A 23970-nucleotide genomic window follows, 5' to 3' on the forward strand; every position below is an offset into this window, starting at 1 on the left:
CGCAGTCCAAGAACTCTTTCTGGGGCAACCATCAACTGTCCTGTGGCATCAAGTCCTTCTTTCCCTTAAACTGTTGACACATCTCTCCCATCCTGGCTGTGTACGTATGTTTTTTTTTTGTCTTGGACTGTTCTCATGAAACATAATTCGCTAAACTATGGATTTATTCATTTGACCATTATATACTTGGTTCTCTTTTCACAACACCTCATATGGTACGTGTTGGCTAATTTGTGGATTTAAAAAAAATAGCAAATAAAAAGGAAAAACTTTACATTCGGGTGTTAAAGGGGGAAAATGATACACTGCACTCAGTAACATTTGGACATGAGTTGGATCCTCATTGGATGCATCTACACTTTATGACCAATGAGTTTCTTGTGGGGATGTGAGTCTGAAGTGTATTGTGCGTCTGGTCGATGCATGACAGAAATGATCACAACAAAGCATCAGAGACAAATTACAGTTTTGACTCACAACCGATGATGTTTTTTGTGTAAAAAATAACTTACGTGGACATTAAATATAACTTAAAAAAGTATAACACTCTCAATAAATAGTTCTACTATGTACATCACTGTTATGAGACGCAACAATGTCACTAAAATACCAAAAGTGTAGAAGCAGCAAACATTACAGGCATGAGGTACAGTAAGAGATCCTGTGATGACTACAGTAGAGAGGTGATGTCCTCATCCAATTCATAATTGTGTTACTTTGTGGTACTATTGTGGTTAGATATGGCTAATTTGTACCATCTCCAGTATTAAGAATGTCGTTTTTTAAGCTGACGTGAAGTCCCATTCTTTAGCCTTTCTGATTTTGGGATCCAAAAAATGACTAATGACACAAAAGGGAATACTTCATAGTTCTACGTTTTTGGACGCGACGGCCGGTCATGTTCATTTATATGAAGAAGGGAAGGATTCAATGACTTGAGTTTTGATTAATCCGTTTAAAAAGGTTAGCATGACTTTTCAGTGCCGTCAATTGCAGTACTGTGTTAAGTGTTAAGCAGCATTTCCAGGAGTAGGTCCTACTTAATGGAGAGCGGGGCAGCCCTACAACCAGAAGATCGATTGTTCGATCTCCAGCTCCACAGACACTTAACCCCTAATTGCTCCCGTAGCTGTGAATAGCGGTTGTGAACGATAGGTGCTGCTGGGCGGGTGGCTCCTGCCATCAATACATGAATGATGACATGTATTGTTGCAGCGCTTTGAGCGGTCAGAAGACTAGAAAAGCACAATACAAATACATTCCATTTACCATTAATATTACATATAATTTGATAATATCCCCCCCAAAAAATGTATGCAGGACTTTATATGTTTTGATGTAATCTGATGATAGAGCCTATAGAACGTGCTTTCAAAGTTCATATTTCCTAAAAGTTAGTCATGAGTCCCGTTTAATTCATTTAGTATCCTCCCCCATTGCAAACTAACTTGCAGTAGTTAGACCTTAAATAAAAATCTATTTTTTCAACTTTTGGTGGGGGTTTGTGGGTCCTGTGTGGATGATGGAAAGACGGATGGATTCATTGTTTGTAGAGACAATACCTCTCTACTTCATTGATAACCTCAAATGCAAAGTCAGCTTAGGATTGAAAAGAAGGAATCATGGCCAAACACAAATCATACTAATGACAGGAAAGCTAATAGCGACACAGGGAGTCAAACGACTGAATATCATGACATTCAGTTTGTTTCAGATCACCATTCGGACAATAGCAGCTTCTAAACATTTTTGAAAGATATACTTTTCTCCTTACACGGAAAATAAAAAAAGTGCAGTAACTGAGGTCAATAATATAAACACTGATTAAATATGACATTGTGTAAAAAATGAAATACAAACAAAAACCAAAAACATGTTTCAACACAGTTGTCCATCAACAACATATAGTAATATTTACATGGGAAAAAAAAGTTCTATTTGGAGGATAAAAATACCATATCACTTTTTCTGAATGCCTTTAGTTCTTCACCAACATTGGTTTAAAATGATATGAAATTGTTGTGAAATTTGGATCAATATGTCGAGCAGCCTTGAGTGCATGAGTAAAAAAACTACTGTTTATGCGACTTTAGTGAAGAATATCAAAACACGAAGCTATTGTAGCAGCCATAACATCTAAAGAAGTTAATTGGTGGGGACGGACACCCAAGTTCACAATACTGGAAAGTGCTGGTCAAAAAAATCCAAGTGCACTTTTTACTGCAGAGACAAACATAACTGCATCAATGCATTCCTTAAAAACTAGACCCAGCAGCAACTCGTAGGAACCTTTTGATTATATTGTGACTGCAAATGCTGTGATGAAATATACATCCAAATGTCATGTTTATGTATACTAGTTAATTGTGTGCAGCACAACAGCTGAGAATCCACAACTACTGGGACGGGGAGGGAAGGAGAGATATATGTGTATCTATTTAGGTGTCAGATGTTGTCTCCTTCCACCTGTACTCACTTTCAGTCAAAGCCATGGCAGATATCCAGCCCTTTATTTATTTACTATTGTGTGGCTGTGCTGTGTAGGACTGTGCGATCAAAAACAACAAAAAAAGCCACAGACCCCCGACAAGCATTGACTACATTCTGAACAGGGCTAGAATCGGGTTTTTTTTTAACCAGCGCTTGAGGTAACGAGTTCTATTCAAGCGTCGAGAGGGAGGGGTTCAAACTGAACCTTGAATCACCCCAACCTAAAGCGAGGTGTTAACAATGACATTCTTTAAGTCGTGGTAGCTATTTTATTGAGCGGTTGGGTAAGAAGGGGGATGACAAGTGAGGTTCTGGGTTTTTTTTTTTTTTAAGTTCTTAGTGCATATCATATCTGGTGATTTCAACCTGTGTTCTTTCAAAGTATGATGCACTAACATGCACGTGTGAATGGATGCTATAGAGAGGTCCTGTCAGCGGCATGGCACACAAAGCTGTCTCACCCTATTAGATATAATAATGTGAAGTAGCAGCAAACACAGTAGCATAAGCCATGCTTAAATTGTTTTTAATATGCATTCGGGAATTTGCTTTAAGTATAAAATGTTCTTAGGATATTGTGTATGTGTGTTGTTGATTTTTTTTTGTACTGTATTTGTGCATTATCTTTTGGCTTTTGTGTTGAACATGTGGCTTGAAGCTTAACTACATGGCTGTCGCATTCCCCACCAAGCTAGAAATAACCTCTATAGCCTCTGACGTGCCTACGAAGAAACACACTTCTGAAAATGACATACATACAATACAGAATGTCTGACCGGTTAAGAACCAGGAATGATATAAGCTCCTCTAAAAAGATGCAATTAAAGTGTCTGAGGATTATTTTGTCTTGATTTCCTTCATATTTGTAAAACACAGAGCCAACATAAACACAATCCCCCACTTCCATAATTTTAATAAACTTTAGTTCAATGATAGGATTGTATAGCAAGGTCACTAATAGACACTGAAGCCAGAACAAAAGGCATGCTACCTAGGCTGGGTTATATTTTTTGTTCAAGTTCTCTTCTGTATTTGTTTTCCTTCTTAAAAATAAGAAAAGAAATTGCTTTCTTTGATTATTATGTAATTGCAGGAGTTACTTTCCTTTTAGCTGAGGAATTTACTGTGGAGTCTCAAGGGGTCCATCATTTATTCTAGATCTTTCAGTGACGTGGAGGCGGAGACCATTCAGCTGGTTGAGGTTGCAGTATGGATGGAGAGGTATGCCTGTTAAGCAGCATGTGCAGGAAACTTGGAGGCCGAGAGGAGGATGAAGAAGGGATCTGCTGATCTCACAGCGACTCAGGCCGTGTTGTGTTGGAGCAATGGGACGTTGAACAGAGGTCCCTGCGCAGGGCGGTCACCCGAGGGAGTGGAGGTGTTCATCCTTCCTGTTCTCGAAAGCATTCAGATCCCGGCAGGAGCATTCATCTCTTATGTCACAGGACATGGGGAATGGAATCACCTGAGGGGGAGAGAAAACTTTCATGTCATCAAATTTGTCTTAAAAGATTTCAAATGAATGTGTTTTTCATGAAACAAATATTTTTAAATGTGCATAGCCTCGCTGTCCCATCTTGGAGGCATTATGCATTCATAAGACCTATAATATCCCGTCATTTCAGAATATTACAGATGTATAAATGTCAAAGTGAAATATCATAGATGAGAACAGGACCAGAAGATTACGTTTGACGTCACTCAATAACGTTGGCAATGCGTCACCAGCACCAGCTGCTGCTGCTGCCTAGTCTGCCTCCCTCTTGGGGGGGAGGGGCTGCTTCAGCTGTTTGGATAGACAAAACATGTCCAGCCCAAACAAGGAACACATGTGGTCCAAGTCATGGAAGACAGGGAGCAGACCAAGGGCACGGCTGTATTTCTGACCTGGTGGCTTATCGGATCTATCTGTGTGGGCCGGCGTTGTCGCTTTTTCTTGTGAAGGCTGAGTTGCCTCTTTGGAAAAAAAGGACATCATAATAATGTGATGTAAGAGATACAACATTGCTAGCTACTGTTACCAAAAACAGATACTCGAAAGTCTCCGTTATGTCAAACACAGTTACTAGTGAAAGCTGTGGGGCGCTGTGGTTTCCAGGGGAAGGTCATCAGGCTATTATAATAATGTGGAGTAGCTGCTGTAAAAATACTACTATTGTAATACCATCAAACAAGACACATCATGCGTTACTATTATAGTGAAGGGATGGTTATGAAATTACCAAATGTATAGCATTGGAATGAGAAAGAAATTACAACCCCCATTAAATAAAACAAACTTGTATAGTGTCCATTAAAAGGTTGTTGAGCTCTATATTAACACAAGTCTCATTGTGATTTCACATCTTTGACACTTCTTCTGAATCAGTGGAGATTTTATCATTTTTTAGACCCAATCGTTCGAAACAAGGGAAAATCAATTCATCATTTTGTGAAGTTTATTTACCTGAAAAGAAATAATAGTCCACTGATTTACAGTGTAAATCTATAGGATTTTTTATTTTTTCCCCCCGATTGCATAGTTCTGCGGTCTGGCAATTAAAGAAAATTGTCTTCATAGCTTCGGGCTCTTTCTGGTAAAAAGTTCTCACACAGGAGGCAGCGGTCTCCAATGAAAGTTCAGTGTTTATTTGACCACTCCGACCTTCTTATCCCCCCCGAGTCCCTCATTTTCTTTGTCAGTCTTCTTACTGCGTAACTTGTTGTGACAGTTTGATTCATGAGGCAGATGTGTTTAAAATTGGAGTTGCTGCAAAAATTGCCATGGAAGATAATGACCACCGTCAAACAAGAAATTCAAAATATAATTTATTAATCTAAAAAACAGTGTTTCAAATGTGATATCTATTTATCTAAAGACCAGATTTAAAAAATGTCGAAAAATAATCTAGAGCCCTTCCTCAGACTTACTCTTCTACTCTCTAGTCTTTTTACAAGTACGTAATGAAACGTCACACTTTTCTTTGGATAGCAGTGTGAAGTTAATGTAAAATGTTTCAGTTGGTTGTAAATGCAACACACAGGAAACCCCACCATTAGTTTGGGAGAGCTGAAGACTTGTAGACAGCCGGTCTGTGGAATGATGGGGGGAGAATGCTAGTCACTGAGGAGTAGTGACGCAGGTTCCCCTTTGAAATGGGGTATATAATAAGTTGCCTGTGTGTGTGAGTGTGTGTGTGTGTGTGTGTGGGACGGGGGGGGGGTTCCTAATGTGAGGGCCAGGTGGGCAGTGCCCAGACTCCTCTGAGAAAATGAGGCCTGCACGTGACGACTTTACAAGCCTCGGGCCGGACACACTTCAGAAACAGCTGTAAACCGCATGAACAGTGTTTCCTCTGTAGCATTTTCAAGCCAAGAACACGGGGGCTCCTTGCTCCCACATGACTCACTCATAGTTTAATTACACTATCTCTCAGGTTCACACTTTCACCGTTAGGGCACCCTCCTCACATTGCCTTCCTGTAATACTCACATCCACACTGCCCATCACACTAACATCAATGTCTCAGGCTGCTTCTGTCTATCGCTCTCTCTCTCTCTCTCTCTGGAGAATGATGGTGGGTGGCAAATTTGACATGGTTTCCTTTGACCTTGACCTCCGGGGTGGCGGGGCCAGCTGCCACATCTGGCCATGACTTGAGGGTTCTCTCAGGGTGGCTGGGAAGCGGGACTGGCTGGCCTTGTGGGCCTGGGGGCCCTCACCCTGCCCCTATGTCCCTGGGCTGCAGGGGGACTAGGGCATTGGGAGGGGTGGGACACCCACTAACAGCAACATGAAAGCGCTTCTGAAGAACGCAGACCTTGTCAGAGCCCCATCCTTCCATCTCTGGAACAAGTCAAAATAACAGAGTTCCTCTCATTTATGTGAGTGCAGTATGTGCATGTTAGTCTTTGCTTCAAAGGAGGAAGGTGTGCAAGCAGCACATGCCTGAGGAAAGGGGATCTGGCTGACCTTGGGATGCACAACACACCAGTCATTAGCAAGTAATAGTTATTAGTGTGGATTAGAACCGGAAACATTCATATCAGTCTTCAAAATGTAGTGGAGAAACATTTTGGGGAATGCTTCTTCTTTATCACTTCTTTTCACATAAGAGCAGAGGAACCTGAAGGAATTTAAAAATTTGAGCAGTGCTTTCAGCAATTTATGCAACCATAGTCACGATTCCAAACCAGCTTCCAGGACACTTTGTTCTTGGCGTATCACAAAAGTTAAAATCAATAGTCTAATACCTCAGTCCTTGGGACCTTCGAAAGTGATGACGTCTGACAAAAGAATCCATAGTCTTTGAGAACAAAAAACATTTACTGCAAAAGTTAAAAACTTGAAAATACGTCTGAATGGGAGATAAAGACAGATAACTGGGTTTTTCAAAATAAGTCCTTAGCATTATGTGATGGAGCACATTGAGCAACCCTTACTGAATGTTAAATGGTAGAATAATTAGTGAGCAAGTAAACTCCACAAAGCCGTAAAGTGTTTTTGTTTTTATACCAACCTGAGAAGTCTGCTAATAGCAAAGTTACTTAATCACAGTAGTGATTCTAATAAAGGAGATAGTGTATTTTTTTTTACACAGACAATGACGATTATTCTAACCGCAACCAAAGTTTATTTTGTTACCCAAACCTAACCAACAGTGCTGTGATTGTTTAACGGCGTTCGCCAACTGGCTTTGTGCGTTTCTGGAAGCGTCATTCTGTTCAGCTGTGTAGGGGAGCCTTGCTCCTTCTTTCCACATGAACCTTCCCTCCCCTTTACCCCCCTGGGCCCATACTCCCCGCACACAAAAATACCATGACACAGAAACCCCCCTATTGCATGTGCGTGCCTGATCCTGTGCCTCTTTCTCCCCTTTAACTGTCCTGGCAGAGCAATGGCAACAGGAAATAAAGTCAATTTAGCCGTCTGGAGAGGTTAAAAGAATAAAGAGCTTTTGCTGGCATGTGCTTTTGGCATTGTGTTTTATGTGAATGTTTATATTGAAAATTAAAAGAAATAGCAATTCATCTATGTATTAATCTATCTGTAACAGCTCCAAAAGATGGTGTGTCAGAAAATTGGTGGATTATTTAGAAATGTAAATTTGACAAATGCTCAGACAGAAGAAAATGGAATTGCGCTGGTATTTTCAAAGTGCTCGACCTACGTGAATAACGGAGAGATTAAGTGGTCAGCTGCTGCTTTCACAGACCATCAGCTTAGACACAAACATCAATCATGACACATAGCAAGTCACGTACTCTGCATAGTTTCGGCACACTGAGAGCTGTAAACAAGGGTGAGGGACAATGGAGGTTCCAAGCATTAACCCAAGACAACACCGTCGCCAACGTAGAGAGGAAACCCCTAAAAGGAATATTTGGAAAATGTTGTTTTAGAAAGGCCGGGTCCATAGAACTATATAATCGGTGCCCTTTGCATACTTTTCCTAGCATCCAAGAAAGGAATTCCTTCCAAACTATAGGGGGACCTACATAACCGGTCTTTTGCAGGCAACCCCAGAAAGGCCCTCTCGATAGCTCTGCCTCCTCTCTTCCCGGCCTCTCCGAATTCTGCCAACAGCTTGCAACTATTAAGGCGAGATCCTGTGGTGACCTTACGTGGAGCCAGTCCTTGCACCTTCAAAGCTCCTGGGTTGGAATAATACACAGCAAATCATCCAGAACCCCTTAATACACAAATCTCCATCAAAATAAAAGACGAGGGGCAGCATTTGCTCGGAAGGGGAGGAACAGTAAATGAACAACATTGTTCTTTGTTACATTGCTGCTGCTGTTTCTCAGTCAGTGTTATCAGGAGCTCTTAAGTTGATATGAAAAAAAAATCTGAAGTGCAGGGGATGCAGGAGGGACCTGGAATACTTTGTAATTGATAACCTACAATAGTTTTAAGGCTGTTTTAGAATGAGCAGAAATTGCCCAATAGTTTTGTTTGGAAGACTTATTACATTCCAGAAGTTACGATTTCCATGGAATGTGCGAACCTTTCAGATTTGAGAGCCGTCATGTCGTTGTTTTAGGGAAATATAATACTAACTTTTGCAACTAAAGAAGCATCTTCTGCAAGGAGTGTTTTCATGAATGGCTTTTAACTTCAGTCAATAGAAAGAAAATGCAGAAATGATGACGGTATGAACAGTTGGTTTCAGCTCAAAAGAGCAAACAAGCTCAGCATTTTGGAACCTCTTAAAATGTTGGACTCTTCAGATGGATTAAAGACTCAAAAATATTTATGAGTCATCGTGAAAAGGGAAAGTCTTTTTGTAAAATGATCCGAAGATCAGAGGGAAAGAAGATGTAAAACTCTGTCACAACATGCTGGGGACTATAACACAAGCAGGAATCCCACTGATTTACCAGACCTCGTATGCAGAACAACCAGCGGCCGGTGTGTCTGCCTGTATGAGTGTTTGTGTGTTTGCGTGTGCAGATGTGTGAACAAAAGGGTAACTAAGGCAAGACTCGGATGGCCGGTTTATCCACTTAAGTGCCGTCTCTGTCACGGTTCAAGGCCGGGTTACGACTCCAGAGCAGAGACTGACATTGGAGACGAGATGGAGTTAAAGAAAGAAAAAGAAAAAAAAAAGACTTCTTTACTGGTCACTGAAGGTAATAAAAAGAACTCAAAGCGACTCCAACCGGGAGCGAGCAAGAATCAACAAAAGGCAAAGTCATTAAAGAAACACATGGTATTAGCACAGGAGACACACCGCGCACAAGGGGGGAGAAAAATGACAACTCGAGCAGTGAGCACAGGGAAAAATATACATATGAATGGGGTGATGAGGCAATTGGAGGCAGCTGGGTGGACGGGGCAGGTGAATAGGATGAGTGCAATCAGGGGAAACACACACACACGTGGACGTTACAGTTTTAGCTAGAAAAGACACATCTTTTCTGGAAAACTTTGAAAAGGGCTACATATTTATTTTTATTTGTTAAAAAACTAAACACAATTCAATTAGATTTTTTAGAAACTTTTACTTAAGACGCAAAAAGGACACATTTTTTATTAAAAGGGTTTCAATTCAATGTTGCGCACCCACGAGGAGTCAATTTGACTTAAAACGGCAACTCGTCACCAAAAAAAGTAGTTGAGTAGTTAAGCAGGCCTACAGCGTTCAGCACCTCAGAGGAGTCGTAAATGTGTTGCGAATTCTTTTAGTCATATATTGTGATATATTGTTTTGCTTTGATAGGTTTTCATGCAACTTGGTCCTTGTTCTCCTGCCACGCATTTGTTCACTTTTGGCGAAATTAAAATCAGGTGCAAAACAACCAGTTTCTTTCATAACGGAGACAATGAAATGGGGATGACGTTGAGGATGCGTTCTTACCAACAGCAATAAACATCTGAATCCAAATGCTTTTGCAAACAAAATGATAATAAGTTTGGAGGGAATTCAAATGTGGACAAAATATATCAAAGTAATAAAAACAAATGAAAGTGAAGGTTACGATTTTCTGTTTAATGATTTAAAACTAGCATTCAAGTTGAGTTTATCTTCCCCCTATTTGTTTAGCTGAGGCCTGAAGCAACATGTGTTTGACAGCAAGCGGCATCGATTAGACAATGTTCTTACTAACTAACAAGTAACAGATCAAACATCTGTCTTTCCTCTGCTCCTATATCAAGTTCACCTATCAGCTTAATTCCTCACCGTTTCCTTCTTCTCTCTCACACACAGTTGCGTCCCTCACCCGTTGGTCCCGGCAGCAGATAATTCCAATTATGATTAGTTATTTCAAAGCAATTCTTCATATCTTTTTAAATAGCCTAATAGCACAAAACATGATGCAGGCTGCTTTCTTTAAAAAACGCTAGACTAAAATGCTTTTAGGTCAAATTTGGACAAACAGGGTGGAGTTTTTGAGCCAAGCGACGGTATGATACGGGATAACACTTACTGTATCATGCTGCTGCGGCCCACTGAATATTTTAGTAGATGGAAAAGAACCCTATCTGTGTTTGCTGGCATGACAGAAGAAAGTACAACGTGAGTAACTTGATCCCCCATTAGCCTGTAGTTATTATTTCAGCAAACTGCTAACACCTGTTTTTGCAGACACTACCATTGACCATCGGCATGTAGCATCCTTGGCCTCGAAAATCACCAGAAGTGAACCTGGGCCAAATTCCTCAACAAGGATTAAAGACCAACTGAAATCACATGTACACATAGTCATCAATTAATGTGGTAAAGAAATAACGGAACACATGTTTTTTTAATCATCTGTTTTATAAATAAAAGGAAGGGAAAACACCAAGGTCGAGTAACTGTTTGATTAAAACGGAGCCTGCTAACTGATCTTTGCAATACATCTTTCCCTGGTGAATGTTTCTTTGGTTGCTCATCAAAAGAAGGACAATAATAAGGACAACGTATCAATTTAAATTAGTGTTTAGTTTTGAACTAGTGTCTAAAAGATTTCAACATATTCCATTAATAGCAGACATTGACATTTGTGATTAAATAAAATGTCTGAAAAACGGTCAAATGAAACAAAATTGAATCTGGAGCAAGTGTGAGTTCTTTATGAGCAACCTTTCAGATTGGAGCACATCTTTAAGAAAGACCTTCACGATCAATACCCTGAATTGATTTCTTACCATTCCTCTCAGCATAAGACGTTTGGTTAAACTGACCGTCCTCTCCTCTGATGTAAAACTTGACAAATCCCAACAAGACCAACGGCCTGCTCCTTTCTGACCCGGCTTAACGGGTTGTTGCTGCAGTAATTTGATAGGAAGTACCCTCCCAGCGGGGTCCGTCGGTAAACGTGAGTTACGCAAGTTCTGGCTGAGCCCCTGTACTGGATTGGGGCCAAAAGATGTAGAGATGATATAGCGTCAATCAACAGCGGCAAAACATCTTCAGGAGGCAGGTCGCTTCCCAGTGGGCTGCTCACCAACTTCCCTGCTGCTATCGAACTTGAAAAAGTCGCCTGAAGCCTTCTGAACCTCCGGACGTCATTTCTGTGGCTAGCTGAGTAGCAAGGCGCTATAGTTTATAGGTGCAATTTCAATGATTGGACGTTTTGTGACGGCCTGGAGAACATTCATCTTCAATGTGGAAGATTAATGATTATAATTAGCAAGAATGACACGGTGTTATTTTTGTCCAAGTGTGAGGAATTCAAGCAGAAATACGCCTAGTGGTAGAAATTATAATTATATATTATATTTCTGTATTATGAATTAAACATGTTGTATGACTTGTAAGTCAATACTGTACATGTGACATCCATAGTGTAATGTTCAGCCGACGGATTTCTTCCTTATTTTATCCGCACAGAAGGGTTTTTAGGGAGTTTTTTTTCTGTTTCAGGTCCAAGTTTGGGGACAAGGATGTCGTAGCTGTACAGAGACAATTTTTTACTATATAAGATGAGTTAAAGCCCATATATTCAAATCTATATCCTGATGCCATTTTTGGCCTCTGCACCAAAAATAGCATACCCATGATAAAATGTGTAATAACTCTGCAACTACTTCGTCTATTTGGACAATTTATTTTCTGTGGGATAAAGGGGAACTATTGTGAATGCTATGCTGTGAAATATCAGTATATATGTTAGTGGTTGATAAATATATGAATATAGATCACAGATTTGTTTTTTACTTTGCAAAATCTGCTTGAAAAAAAGAGAGTATCCATTACTATAAAACATGGAGAAACCAGGCTAAAAACTAATTTACGCAAAAGCCCAGGTTGTGGACAGTATCTGTGAAAAGTTTTACTTTGATGGAAGGAAGCAGAACAAATCTAGAGACGCTTTCTGCGTCTGAGAATTCAGGCGAAGTTTCCAAATAGAAATGTCTATATATTTATACTATTTATACCATATATTTCAGTTCTATATTACTTATAGTGTTCAATACATCAAAATAAAACATTTTGGGGCTTTTGGGGGAAAATTGGGTTAGTTTAGGCTAACCCTAACCCAATTGAAAAACAACCATAAATCCACCGAATGTTGAATTAACAGATGGTGTTTGTTTGCACTTTATTGAGGGAAGGTTTGACGAGGATATATGATACAGATATCTCTGTAATCTGTGTGTTGTTCTCTCGCTTTTGGCTATCTCGGTTTTGTTGTTCGATCGATGGTGGGTGAAATATACAGTTTGGTAGTGATTTTTTGTTAGACAAATAATGTTTAATGTCCTTGTAGCTCAGGCTCTGATGTTTCCAGAGATATGTGGCATTCTCATATTGTGTTTTTTTCTATCTACTATTGGGGTTGCTTCCTGGTCCACCAAGGCCTCTTTAAGGACTAAAGGGCCAGCCTGTGGGCACGATCAGGCATTTAAACTTTTTTACTCTTGTAAATACATTGCATTAAATGTCTTTTGAAAAACATCAGAAATGTTCCTACTGTGTCCCCTTTTGCTCTGCCGGCTGAAGGGGCATGTCGATGTCTTTGTTTGGTTGACAGCAGGTGGCTGAGTGTTGACGCATTGAGCACAGCAGCATCTCACCGAACCAAAATAATATTTACAGAGATGCGGTTTACAGTAGCACTAAAAAAACATTGCAGAAAGTAGAACTCTTTGGATTGACCATAATGGTTATTGTACCGGCCAAAGACGATGAAGAAAGACATTTTGTATACCAAATTGTTCCACCAGTGAGGAAGACCTGATTTGACCAAAAAAAATTCCATAATAAATTTGCTGAGAAAATGTTCTAATGCAAAGGTCGTTATGAACACCAATGGTTTCATTGCAGAGTCTGTGCGAGGAGAACTGGTTCAAATCTGCAATGGATTCCTTCCTTAATTGACGCGGTCTCAACCAGGTAATAGTCCAAGTAATTCCACTAAATCATCAAATTTGTAACTGTTGTAACTGTATCCCTGCATAAATATGCTACAGATGTAGTAAACAGTTTGTTAAACATTAATTTATTGAAGCCTATTGGACATGGACTTGATATAACGCGCATGTGTGAGTCTCTTTAAAAAAATATATCGAGGAGGGAAAGATAATATAGATAAACAGCCGAAAAATTGTAAAGGTGGACCGTAGGAACTTTGATTGGTAGATGGCGATTCGGCTCTTGTGTGGAAAATAAAAAGGCTCTCTCGTCCAGCACAGCCAGTGAGACACAAACACTGCATTATAGGTCCAACCAGACATCCCGATGGATACGCCAGGTGGACAACTTAAGTAACCTGCCAGATTCACTGAAACAGCCCACACCAGATAAGCAAATGCTGCTACACAGAATCTACAGTAGACTTGTGACTTGTCTCCCCTAGTGTACTTCCACAAGGACGAACAGACGTTTTGTCATGCTGATTTTAAAAGTGAAATACTAGACAGCTGATTAAGTGCGATCAGATGTGTCTTTCTATCAATCATCTCATACACATATTTTATAAGTTCTTATAATCATAATCTTCTTTGTCTGTAATAACTCAATTATATTGGGATTACAACGCACATTGAGAAATGAGTAACTTCACATGAACGCAGGCACACCAAGAGAAAAATAAATGTTTTCCACATTAGGAAACTAAATATTACAGAGGGACAAAGACTATTGATGAAGTATGAAAACTCCTACTCTCTTGGATGTGATATCAGTAATCTGTCCACCAGTAATCTAAAAGTGAACAGAAAGAAAGAAAGATCTGTTTGCAGACGTTTCAGGAGGAGGGAATAGAGCAGTCTTCAACAGCATTGCATATTGAGTTGTGTACCTTGTCTTGGTAATGCATGGCAGTGAGGACATGACCGAGTCAAAGTCTCAGGGGAAAAAAGATCACATGTGGGAAGTGGGATTTATTCCTAAACTTTGTGTGACTCCAGAGTCTTTGTTTGAAGTTTGACATTAATCCCACAAGCTTGACTGACAAGCACGACACTGACCTTGGTGGTCTTGACAGTGGATTGGCAGCAGTCTCCTCCGTCGTAGTTACAGAAGGCTCTGTTGTTGACCGAATCGCAGTAGTTGTCTCCCATGAACGGCTGAACCAGATGGATCAAGGAGAGAATTCTGTTAGTCCAAAAAACTTAACAAGTGAGTGCCACCTTTTAAAATGGTAATGAGATGAATTAACAAGGGCGCCTTAGATTCTAGTGGTAGTTTCCTCTTGAGTATTTCAGGATAAATTAGAGGTCCGTGGATAAATTTGCTGATGAATCTCGCGCATTCAATTGACCTCATCTTTCATTGTGACTTTTTAAGCCCTTAGTGGGCCGGACCCGTTAATCAAACTGAGGACACCATAAACTATTCACCTCACAAAACACTCTAATAAGGTGATTTACTGGGTTGGCACCACCCTTGCCACTAGGGTTACCAATCAGGTTATCCAATTCACATAAACTGAGAAGATGATATCACTTCGTTTTTTTTTTTTGATGACGTGAAGTGGAATTTGTTCACATGTTGTCTTCTCATGGAAATGCAGCATTTTTAGAGGAAATAACATCTCATTTAGGTCAATTTCTTACTTCACATCCTTTGATGCAGTGTAGCAGTTCGGGGTGTGGATACCATTTCAGTCCCATCGTGCAGACTATACTCTGAAAGAAAAGACAGGAGATGGAGCGCAATTAATAACGTTATACTGGTGCTTTCAGTGGTTTGGGTTATTCCCATTTTTTAAGCCACAAGCATCTTCTTAGCTGCACACACTCAAATAACCCCCATCCACCCCCACTCACGCCCACACACAAATACAATAAACAGAGAGAGGGGGGTAAAAAGCACAATATTATCCAATATCTTTGCAGAATGTGTGGAATTCCTGTTCTCCCACTGTGATCTTCATTCAAATGCAGAAAAGCTGTGTGTCCATTCGAGCAGCTCTCTGCACCGAATGTGAACCTGCATGTGCAAAATGTACTCATGTCGGTCTTAACTGTAAGCACATGAAAATGCATATATTACTTCATGCATGCATATAGTGTGTGTGTGTGCCTTTTGTGTCGGGCGTATGGGCCGTCTTGTAGATACTGTATGAGTCCAGTGAAGCAGTCGCAGGTGGAGAAGGATTTTGCTTTCGGCACGAGCGTGACCCCAGACTGGGACAGCTGTGTTCATGACCAAAAGTGTGATTCACAGGCAAAGGACTGTCTGACCTTAGATGGTCCATTTCTCAGACCCACAGTGCCCTAATACCTCCTAACGTTGACGTGCTATGTTGTTGTTGCTGCAAACTAAGGTATTTTTCATTTCAGTGCTGTCAGCAAATCAATGCAAAAAACAAAGATGGGGGGGTTTGAAGGTGGAAAGAAAGAACGACAGAGCATCCAATGCCTACTGCGATGTAGTGCTGCATAGCAGGATGCAGGAACGCTGGAAGATTAAGCACATCGGTTTGTCTTATGGAAGAAACTTTTTGCAACTAGTGTACTTTCATGCTCCTTTTTTTCATGCTCTGCAACGATGATGTCATCCAGAAACTCCATCTCTTCCCCTCTCTCTCTTTTTCTCTCTCTCTCTCTCTCTCACTCTTTTTTCCTCTCTCTGCAAGGCCGTAAATCATGATAATCCATGATCGTGGCCTGGCCTCACCCCTCACTACGTGTAGGATCCTCACCCTCTGAAACCTCCCCGGGGCGCTGATACCACACAAAAATAGATCCCTATCTCAGCGCCACCACAGACGAGGTCATGCCAGGTAGAAAATTACTAATTCCACAGCAAGCTCCACAGGGTCATTTTGCTGATAAAGGGGGAGGAGGGTGCTGGGGGCGCAGAATTGTTAGAGGGACAGAAAAAAAAGAGAGAGGAAGAGGTGGAGATGGGAAAGCAGGGGAGAATTCTTGTTTTTTGGGTCACACTCAGAACTAAAATACAACCAGTTTAAAGGCAATAAATCAAGTCATGAATGATGACAATTCTATTTCCTGTTGCATCTACTTCTCTGCTTCGAGAATTACAGTGGACCATAAAGGATTGATAGTACTCAAACACAACTTTAATTGCAAATGTTACTGTGTATGTGTGAATGTGTACGTTTACTGTAAAATGAGCCCGTTTGGAATCAAACAGTTGACAGGCAGCATGACAGCACAAAATATGGGACACGCCTTAGTACCACCAACAACAACTTTTCCCTCTTCCATGTCCTAACCCTGGAAACCCTTCAGCCCTCCACCCTCACTTCTCTCCGACTTCTCTTATGCCATCCTCTGCCTCAGGTCTCCAATTACCACGGAACAAAAAAATCATATCATTTACAAAAATCCATGAAAAACAGATCATTTCATGTCCACGTGGCCCGAGCCACCGTTCTCTGCTAACATCCACCACAAAAAGCTGCTGACTCAGTGTGACTCTGAAACAAAACAAATGGAGTTGTAGGAAAAAATACACTGCAAAATACAATGTGTTCCTTTAGTCGGCCGCGGCTTTTCTTCTATCCGTCTAAGGTTACCAAATGTGAGCCTATTTAGTCTATAACTCTACAGCTAAAGGGACATTAAGCTTAAAAGTGAAACGCGTGATTACAAAAGTTGGTGTATTGAATTACTCCACTTACACACAGACACACACTGTATTCCCCAAAACCCCCAAGCTGCATAAAAACACAAATTACACCGATAACATCTTACAACATCTCAGCCCTGTAACCTGTCAGTGTAAGCAAACAGTACATGATCAGTATAGTCTCATGAAATAAGGTCACAAACCAGTGAGCGACATTGATGGATTTCAGAAAATTACACTATATATATATAGCATTTATGATGTATTTGAAATGGTAACTACACTATATGTCTGGATAGGACAAATACATGGGAAATGAAATGCAAAAAATATAGACAAAAATTAATTCCCAAAGAAGCTTTAAAACTTTTTGTGTCTCCAAGAAAGTATTGAGGACATCAACACAGAAGGGCGGCAGCATGTTTTCACACTGCCAGTTAAAAATAGAATAGAAATGTTTGAAGGGTTGCGATGTGCGGGAAGTAGACCCAGGATGTTCACGTCATATGTGAAATTCCTTACAGGAGAGTTGTGCGTCGCAGAACTTTGTGAAGTGCGTCTGCCAGAGCTGTGATGTAGACACAAACACACGTACAGACTTACTTTGACTCTGTGCGGGTTCCTCCAATGTTCAATAAGAACATTTTCCAATGTCATGTTGCTCGGGAGGATCACCACGTCGTTGTTACCCTCTCTGCACGTTAGTTCGCACTCCTCGCCTGTGTGTGTGTGTGTGTGTGTGTGTGTGTGTGTGTGTGTGTGTGTGTGTGTGTGTGTGTGTGTGTGTGTGTGTGTGTGAGTGTGTGTGAGCGAGAGAAAATCAGAGAAACGCAACCGATTAAAGTATCCAAAAACGATTTCCAAAGATGTATTCCTCCCCTCCTTACTTTCAAATGATTATGATACTGAGCTATACTAAACATGCTTGGTTACTTTTCGGTGGTTTAGCCAATAGATGATTGTTATCCAGATGTTTACAAAATGGTCATTTTAACAATGAAGAATGACAACAGACCTAACAAGAAGTGTGAGTAAAATGAACAATGAAAAATGACAAATAATACAAATGAAATAGGTTGTTTCAGAAAGATAAATGTGTGCATACCTATGCCGTGTCCTTGCTTGCATGAGTACTGGAGGCTATGATGGAGGTTTTGAGGTAAAGAACACTGGCCTTTGCTGTGTGGGCACAAGCGGAACGACCCTGTCCAGGTTCCGTCCTTCTTACAACGGATGGCATTGGACCCTGCGCCCTGTGATTAACAAATGTATTGACAAGAAAACCATTATAAATACATACTAACAGGCAAAACCGTTGCAGGTCAAGAACATTAAGATGGTATTACGCGGCAAAGGAGGAAATCCATCCAAATTTTATCAGACATCCAACCAGAAACACCTTACAGGCATACTAGATTAAAAGGTGTATACATTTCAAAAAGTCTGTGGCAGCAGGACAATTCTGAAAATCAATTACAATCTGATTAGTAGGGCTTCAAATTGAGTAGGGCTGAGGGAGACAGGGAGAGAATGTGGAAGGGAAAGGCAAGTGCCCTGACAGAGAGGGGAATCTTAAAAGATAACCATAAAAACATGAAAAAAGAGTTCATTAGGGAATAGGTTAAATTTGGGTTGCAATGTTGCATCTTATCTGCCAAGACGATATATGTTACAATTATGTGCTTTAAACAAACAATATTGAAACCAAACAGGGCTTGCTTTGCAAAGCGCTAAACGGTCATCAAATATAAAAAATGAATTATTTGACTCGATTATTCGCGCGTTTTGTCACGGTAGCAAAAGCGATTCACAGTGAGGCTGCAAACGCGGTAGGAAAAGAAAGAATGTTTTACACACATAACAAAAAGAAGACCCACATAAAGGTAAAGCAAGAATAGAAAGAGAGGAAAGAGATGGACGGACCTGCTTGCATGGAGCGTGCAGCAGCCTCACCGTTTGGCGTCCTTTGGCGGCAGTGGCAGAATTACCGGCGGCATCAGAGCAGTTGAGTTTGCAGACGCTGTCGTAGCGGAAGCCATCAGTGCAGCGATAGGAGCCGTGGAAGATGGGAGGTGGGGAGTCACAAGTCACCGGCTCGCATGCCCCCTCTAGCCAGCTGCCGTCCTCCGTGCACTGGCGCTTAAAAGCACGCCTAAAAGGAAGGAAGAGGGTTAATATCTAGACTTGTGGACATGGGGAAACTTTTGTTTTGGTGATATGGAGGTCCATATAAAGAGAAAGTATTGACTGAGGAAAACTAAATGAATTAATAAACAACAACCAAATGTCTTTCTTTACCTCTTAGGTTTGTTGCTGACATGGTAACCTGGCCTGCAATTGTACTTGCAGAGCGTGCCCACTTTAAGGCCAGTGTCATTGCAGCGCTTGGTCTGCAGAACAGCATTGGGTACGACAGGGGGGGCTGGGCAGCGAAGTTCACAAAGAGCCTCCGGGAAGGACCAGAGACCGTCTTCTAAACAGGTAAGGGAGTTGTTCGTACCTGGGGAAGGGAGGTGGACAGGATAAAAAAATAGTTTGGACACACGTTGCCAGTGAATCGAATGAGAAAATGTTTCCAATATTTTGAGTGGTACGGGATATATATTTATAACAATTAAGAGACTAAAATAAATATGTATGAGATAATTTATTCAAAAGAGTATTTTAGGATGTTTTGTAAAAGTTGAGGAATTATACATGGGCATCAAAAAACTATAATTCATTTCGGATCCTTATGTGTTACATTGTTAGTAAAATTAAAGAAAAAATTATTTTATTAATTTGCACTTCTGATAGTAAATCTGATCAATCAGTAAAATATATCAATATATATATTGATATATTTACATATATGTCTTCATACATTTGTGGATGCTGCTCCCCGTTTCTTACCTACGAGCTGGGCAGGTTCTCGGCACTGGAAGGTGCTCTTCTTTCCGTAAGTGGTGCCCTCAGGGAAGTCAAAAAGCGCAGGATGGACATGGTATTTGTCTGGCAGACCACAGTCCACAGGCTCACATGACACCTGTTTGTTCCACTTCCCATTTGCACAGGTGATAGTCACTGCAGTAGCCGACTGTAAATTAGACAAGACATCAAATCAGACAGCGAATGTGCATTCACTTTGCATTGATATGACAGATTGATGTCGCACACGTCCCGTGAATCCTCACAACAAACTGACTACAGGAATTCAGGACCCACTTCAACAAGTCTCCAGTCCTTGTGAAAACTCACAAAGCTTGACCCGGCTTAGTTTTACTGTACGTCAGTGAGCCTAACAGGCTGCCCGGCAGCTCGAGTAACTGACGATAGCATTTGTAAGGTCGGGTCACGCCACTTAGACCACTGATATCCAACAACTGCACAATCAGCCCTAACACAAAACACATTGACATAGGTGGAAGTGTGACTACACACAAGGCGGCAATCCATCACAACTAGAATACCAGCTTTAAGGTTAGGTGTAAAATAAAGATAATGATTATACGATTAGCTAATGTGACATTCCACCGGCTCATGGCACAACCTGACCGCATGGGTCAGTGATCACTAGTCAACTATGGAGTTGCCTGTAAACAGAAAAAACACACATTTCCTGTGATTCCGCTTTCCCAAGCTTCTCAGAATCAAAGTCAAAGTCGACTGTGTCACCTTTTCAAATGTACAAACTACATCATATGTGACTGGGTCCTTGAATGTTGTTGGAATGTGGGAGGAAACTGGAGAACCCAGAGGAAATCCACACATGGGGAGAACATGAAAAATCTGCAAGTAAATGACTCATGGCAGAAATCAAACCTAACACTGGAAACACCACTCTACTATGATAAACAAAGAGCAGCTCAAGTCTACAGCACGGTATAGGGCCGGGTATAATAAATCAATGTCCCCCTCATTCCTATAATGGACCTATCAGCCCCTGATTGGAATAACAGCCATTCAGGTTACTGCTGAAGGAGCTATGACCTAGCAAAGTCTGACTGATCTCGTACAGCCCACATGTCTTACATTAATTCTGTGTGTGTGTGTGTGTGTGTGTGTGTGAGTGAGAGAACTAAATGTTTATACACCGTGTACAAAAATGAGTGGGTATCCATTCCAGATAAAGAGTTATGAGAACATTGTGAATAGTGTGCAATATTAAAGCTAGGGTTGGTCATTTTGAGAAAATCTCAATTTTGAAAATCCAAAATGAATGTGTTTTGTTTCCAAACGACCAGGTTTTGCCAACTCTCTTCAAATGAAAGTAGCTAGAAGCACTTGCTCCAAACTTGGCTCAATCCAGGCCTAATTAAACGATTGAAGGGGTAATTACATTTCTCCAATAACCACAGATAACAGATTTGTATTTTTTGGCAGAGCATTTCCTATATAGATTGCTGTAGGGATGTAATGAGAATTTGAACCAATGTAATAAAAAAAAAAAACATTGATTAGCGCCTGGTAAATGTCTCTCTTGTTCCTTCTCATTTTTAACCTAAACATGCCCGAGACTTAAGTATACTGCTTATAGAAATAGAGGATATTTGTCGAGATGAAACCGGAACGGGGAGCCCTTGCATAATCCAAACCTGTACAACTGTTTTTCATGTTCTTCCTCCATGAAAAAGCTCCAAGCAACACAGATGCTTAAATTGATTGCAGTGCCGAGACATCTCACAACAAAGTTGTAACAGCATTTCAACCTTTGCCCCACAAAACAAAAAACACAAACCTGTGTTTCTACAAGAATTACACCCTGTTTTGGTTGACCTTAATTACGTACATTTTGGCTACACTTTAAGGACACACAAGCTGGATTCAGTTAGAATTTCATATCTATTACTTCATAACCTCTCTCTTCCCACGTATTTCTATCTCTAACCTTGATCCCATTATGTTATACTACATAACAGTATCACGTTCCTTCAAAATAAATAAGCTCCCTTCACATTTGGATTTCCAACAAAGTAACATATGCGTAACACGTGAGAGCCGGCTGGAAAACAACCGGGCGTAGAGTTAAATGAGTCAATCATGGAAGGGAGAAATGTGGAATAATCTATCCAACAATAATGTGTTGACCTTGAATATGTTTGCAAATAGAAGGGTGATTTGCAAAACGGGTGTGTGAGTTTCAAGAGTGTTCCATTTTAAAACATCTGAGTAAAACTGTTTTGTATGCACTGAGTACATGAGTGCCCACACACACACTGAATGCGTACATGCATCTTCCAGGTTGTTTTTACGTTTAATCAAGCATGCGCGAGGGTCAAAGTGTATAAAGTTTTTTCCTGTGTATGTCTACTGTGAGTGTAAATGTACAGTTGACTATTTCTGTCCGACCTTAGGCTACTCTGCCTAAATCCGAATGAATTGAACTGAATTCGAAAGGCCCTAAAAAAACATGTTAGTGCATAGACAAAGTTGGGTATTAAGACATTGCACTTTGATAATATGATATGTGAAATTCCTGTTAGAGATATGAATTTTAATGTTTAATATTGATTAATTTTAAATAATTCAGATTTGTTTTGTTTTTTGTGTATAACAAGATATCAATAAACAACTGATGCGGAACAATTTGATACAGGTTAGAGTTTCCATTCTGATATTTGTCTTCCGCATTCAACACATCCTCACTAGCTGTAATGCAGCACATCTGGATCAAACCTAACCTAAGTCAGTGCCCAGATGAAGGTCAAATACAAGATGATTCTCCTTACATGCACAGCCTATAGAGTGGCGTAAAACCGCAGAAGAGCCAAGCCATCGTGTGTGGTTTTTCTGCATTTGGGCTCCCATGAAAATCTTTCCTTAGCTGAGCTTGCTGACTTCCCTCTCATGTGAGTAGGACCAAAATTACGTGTTGATATGGTTCTTAATAGGCCTTAACTCTATAATGAATCTAATGGTTCGAATTATACAAGTCTTACTCTTATTTCTAAAATGTGTTTAACAAAACACCATTTACTCAATAAAATTCGAAGCGGGTGTTTTGGTCATTAGAAGGAAATGGAAGGGAAATCGAACACGCTGGAGGTAATTGTGTTTTGATGGGATTTTTCTATGGGCGACAGCTGTGAAGATTATACAGTTTGTTAAAGGAAAACACAATTTGCAATAAAAATGTCATCAGTGCCAGCCGTAACAACCTATAACCGAGAGAAAGATAGGTAAACTAGACAGCAGATCTAAGGAGGGGATGTTTCCAGAACGCCAGAGGAAACGGGGCAAAGGAGACGGCCAGCAGAGGGCAGTAATGCCCGCTAACCGCCGTAAAATTCAACAGAAGAAGATATGGTGAGGCCATTTTCACGTGCACACAGCAAAAGACGGAACGTGGTGGTTGATTTTCAAGGTACCCACGTTCTTTTAATGTATTAAATATTCACCAAATTTAGGGAAAAGTGATCTTTTTTCGGGATATATCAGATTTAATTACTGGAGTCCTGTGGTGGTTTGCTTGCCCCACGTGAAAATGTATTTTTGACAAATGACCAGTTGTACCGGCACGTTTTCGGCAATGAGTGACATGTTCCTGAACATTTCAGGAATGGACGTATTATGTAAAACTCCCCCACATGCAGCAGCATATCAATGTATATGAAAACAAAGCTATCTTGGTCATCTTGAACATCCAATAACTCAGAGCATTAGACTTCTTTGCAGAGCCATGGAGATAGATGGTAGGTTCATACAGCAGCTTGGCCCAAAACCCAAACGGTTTACGATGTGGTGTCAACTCCCTTGTCTGTTTGTTTGTTTACTTATGGCGTGCATGCATCTACATTCTGTATTTGTCCACATATGTGTCCTGTTCATGCAGAACTCTCTACTTACTGTATGTGTGTTGGTATTGAGAAGAACGCATTAAATGTGTGCTGCTGTGAGGGTGCGGTAGTAATTTCTCAGCCCTTTGAAAGAGACTTCAATGTGTGCAAATGAGCAGGGATGGAGCGAGGGAGGGAGAGGGAGAGGGAGCAGACACTATGCAATGATGTCATCGTCCCGGTGGAGTAGCGATACACAGTGACTGTTTGAG

General features: G+C 40.6%; 1 protein-coding gene across 2 annotated transcripts in view; it reads right to left on the bottom strand.

Annotated features, from left to right (window-relative positions):
• Positions 1-1541: 1541 nt before the first annotated feature.
• pappaa (pregnancy-associated plasma protein A, pappalysin 1a) overlaps positions 1542-23970 on the bottom strand; it is a 68691-nt gene continuing 46262 nt past the window's right edge. Inside the window, exons 15-22 of one of the 2 annotated variants that reach the window (XM_078087717.1) lie at positions 19836-20019; positions 19242-19443; positions 18897-19095; positions 18049-18196; positions 17547-17662; positions 14960-15031; positions 14372-14470; positions 1542-3955 (exon numbers count right to left, since the gene is read on the bottom strand). In XM_078087717.1, the coding sequence (XP_077943843.1) occupies positions 3851-3955; positions 14372-14470; positions 14960-15031; positions 17547-17662; positions 18049-18196; positions 18897-19095; positions 19242-19443; positions 19836-20019 (1125 nt within the window). In that variant the 3' untranslated portion in view covers positions 1542-3850. Of the gene's footprint in view, positions 3956-14371; positions 14471-14959; positions 15032-17546; positions 17663-18048; positions 18197-18866; positions 19096-19241; positions 19444-19835; positions 20020-23970 lie in introns of both variants that reach the window. The other variant, XM_078087716.1, reaches the window with a different exon arrangement.

This window comes from Gasterosteus aculeatus, chromosome 14 (genome assembly GCF_964276395.1).
Source record: "Gasterosteus aculeatus chromosome 14, fGasAcu3.hap1.1, whole genome shotgun sequence".
NCBI lineage: Eukaryota > Metazoa > Chordata > Actinopteri > Perciformes > Gasterosteidae > Gasterosteus > Gasterosteus aculeatus.